Genomic DNA, 2,846 nt, shown 5'->3' with positions numbered 1-2,846 from the left:
GGGTGGCTCCATCCCAAACCATTGCAGAGCCCCCGGGGCCGGGATGGGGCGGGGCGGGCGCTCGGCAGCGCCAGCAGCTCGTGCTGCCGCCTGCTGTTGGCACCCGGAACTGCAGCTGGGGGCGGCGCATGCGCGGTGCCGCTGATTTCCCGTGCTCGCTGCTGCCCTCCGGTGGACAATTCCTGAACTGCAATTGTACGATGAGTTCCAGGAGATGTGCAAGTAAAAAAGGAAAATCCCTGCTTTGAAAGAAAAAAGAGTTTCCTGAGCAAAATATCAGGGGTTTTTTTAATAAATAAATGGATGGTGTTACTTCTGTCCCCATTTCTCTATTTTATTTTTCATCCTTCTTCATTCTGTTTGTTTTTATTTGTTTATTCCCAATGCTTCTTCTGAAGTGTTACCACAAATCAGAAACTTTGGAACAGGCTCCAAACTAATTGTTCATCCTTTTTAAATTGCATTGAGCAGCTCCCGCAAGTTTTCTCAGCCCTTCCTGGTGCTCTAGACCCTTCCTGGTGCTCCATCCCTTCCCTGGACATGCTCCAGCCCCTCCAGGTCCTGAGTGTCTGCAGTGAAAAAGGGAGGAACATTTCTCCAGCACCTTTTTGCAGATTGAGGTTTTAAAAATAAAGTTTTGATTTCCCTCAAACGAAAACTCCAGGAACTGCTTTATTTTAGGAAATGAGGTGCTCTGCAGGAGAGGCATTAAAGGAGCTGCAGTGGATACATCAGGCGAGCCAGCAGCAAATTTTGGTAAGATTTTAATATACCAGGCAAGCAAGGATCAAATTTCTGATAAACATTTGATATGCCAGGCAAGCAAGGATCAAGTTTTTGATACATGTTTTATACCCCAGGTGAGCAAGCAGCAATTTATTGCTACATCAGGCGAGGCAGCCAAGGAACGTCAGCAGGTGGCCGTGATGTTGCCATTCCCAAACCCCTCTGTTGGGAATTGCCCAAGCAGCCCCAGGTGCTGTCCAGTCTCTGCTGTCCGTGCTGTCCTGCACTTTTCTGGCTGCTCCAGTCCCCCCATGCTGGTCCTGCTGCCCTGGCATTGCTCCCTCGCTGGGCAGCTCTCGGAGGGGCTTCCCCTGGATGGGCGCCTTGTTACAGTGACCATGGTGGCCACAGTGGCAATAATGGCCACAGTGACCACAAGGGTAACAATGGCCACAGTGACCACAGTGGACAAAGTGACCATAGTGGCCATAATGGCCTCGGTAGCCTTGGTGCCCTCATTTCCCTGGGGGTCTTGGTGGCCTTCATGCTCATGGTGACCACAGTGGCCCCAGGACCACCGTGACCTTGGTGGCCTCATGGCTCAGAGGGTTCCAATGGCCACTGCCATGGCCACGGTGGCCAGGAGAAGCCCCCCAAGCTGGGGGAATTTCCTGGGGAGGCTCCCACCTGTGGAGACAAAGAGAGGGGTCAGGAGGGCCGTGGGGAGAGGGACAGGGGTGATGGGGGGTCCTGGGAGTGTGGGATGTCAGAGGGGGCCATAATGAGGCCCCTTTCCCCTGTGCCCAACCATGGGTGGCCTTGTCCTCCCCACCCCTGTGGGTGTCCCCAGCACTGGATGTCCCTGTCCCCCTCACCTGGCACTGGGTGTCCCCATCCCCTGTGCCCGGCAGTGGCTGTCCCTGTCCTTGTCCCCAGCTCTGGGTGTCCTGCCTCCCCCCACAGTGGGTGTCCCTGTCCCCTCTGGGCCATGGGTGTCCCCAGCACTTTGGGTCCTTGTCCCCAGCCCTCACTGAGTGTCCCCATCCCCCCGGTTGTTCCCATGATGTCACCTCGCAGCCACTCGCAGTTGTAGTTGCTGAAGTTCCCGGTGGAGCGAAGCTCAATCTGCACCTTCTTCCCTTCCCTGGTGACTTTGGTGACCTCAAAGGTCTCGAAGGGTGGGATCAGCACCTCCTTCTCGCTTGGATTGAAGGAGAATTTCTGGATGTCTGCTCCGTGGCACGTGTGCACCTCAAACATCGTGACGTTCCCATAACCCTGGGCCGCCGTTTTGTCCAGGGACGACGAAGCGAATTGACCAAAGCGGACTTTATCACCAGCTGTCACATTGAACTGGATTGTCCTCACCCCACGGAACACATCTGGACACTCATAAGGGCGTCTCAGCTTCTGGAGGGCCTGGGTCAGCAGAAAATGCAGCGTTTTGAAGCGGAAGTTGTCCCGGTATTCCTGGCGGGAGCGCCCGGCCTGGCGCACGGCCGGGTTGAGCTGCTTGTGCACGTCCGGCATCGTGTAGGCCATGAGGGCGATGGCCTGGGCTGGGGACAGAGGGGATGAAGAGGAGCCCCGCTTCCGCCACTCGGCCGTGGCCTTCACCCAGGCCTGGGAAAACTCCTTGTTCTCCTGGAACTCGGAAGCGTTGAGGGCCAGCAAGGCCTCAGTCATGGCAGGGCCACAGTTGAGGTACTGGTCATCAAAGGAGTTCTGGGCCATGTCCAGGGGCACCACCTTGATGGCCGCAGTGGCCACGGTCATTGCCAGCAGTGCCAGGGTCTGAGCCAGGGGGGCCATGGAGAAGAGAGGCCACAGGGACCGGTGTGGGACACTGGGGGACACAGAGGGGACACAGAGGGGACACAGAGGGGACACAGAGGGGACACAGAGGACAGACTGTGTGACACAAGGAGGACACTGGGGGACACCAGGGGATGCTGAGGGGACACTGATGGGCACCAGGGGACACTGATGGGACATAGGGGACGCTGAGGGACACAGGGAATATGGCAAGGCCTCCTTGGTGAGGGGCTGGAAAGAGAGAGTTGGGTCAGCCCAGGGAGGGGAGGCAGCCCTGGCCAGGAGACCCCTGAACATGTCCTGGG

General features: G+C 57.1%; 1 protein-coding gene across 1 annotated transcript; it reads right to left on the bottom strand.

Annotated features, from left to right (window-relative positions):
- Positions 1 to 1,327: 1,327 nt before the first annotated feature.
- On the bottom strand, positions 1,328 to 2,538 carry LOC136570916 (NAD(P)(+)--arginine ADP-ribosyltransferase 2-like). Its single transcript, XM_066571330.1, has 2 exons — positions 1,797 to 2,538; positions 1,328 to 1,413 (listed from the first exon to the last, which is right to left on the bottom strand). Exons 1-2 carry the CDS (start codon positions 2,536 to 2,538, stop codon positions 1,328 to 1,330), a joined length of 828 nt encoding a protein of 275 aa, XP_066427427.1.
- Between the last annotated feature and the right edge of the window lie 308 nt (positions 2,539 to 2,846).

Source organism: Molothrus aeneus, unplaced genomic scaffold (assembly GCF_037042795.1).
Source record: "Molothrus aeneus isolate 106 unplaced genomic scaffold, BPBGC_Maene_1.0 scaffold_43, whole genome shotgun sequence".
NCBI classification, from domain to species: Eukaryota; Metazoa; Chordata; class Aves; order Passeriformes; family Icteridae; genus Molothrus; species Molothrus aeneus.
This window is presented reverse-complemented; position numbering and strand designations above follow the sequence as displayed.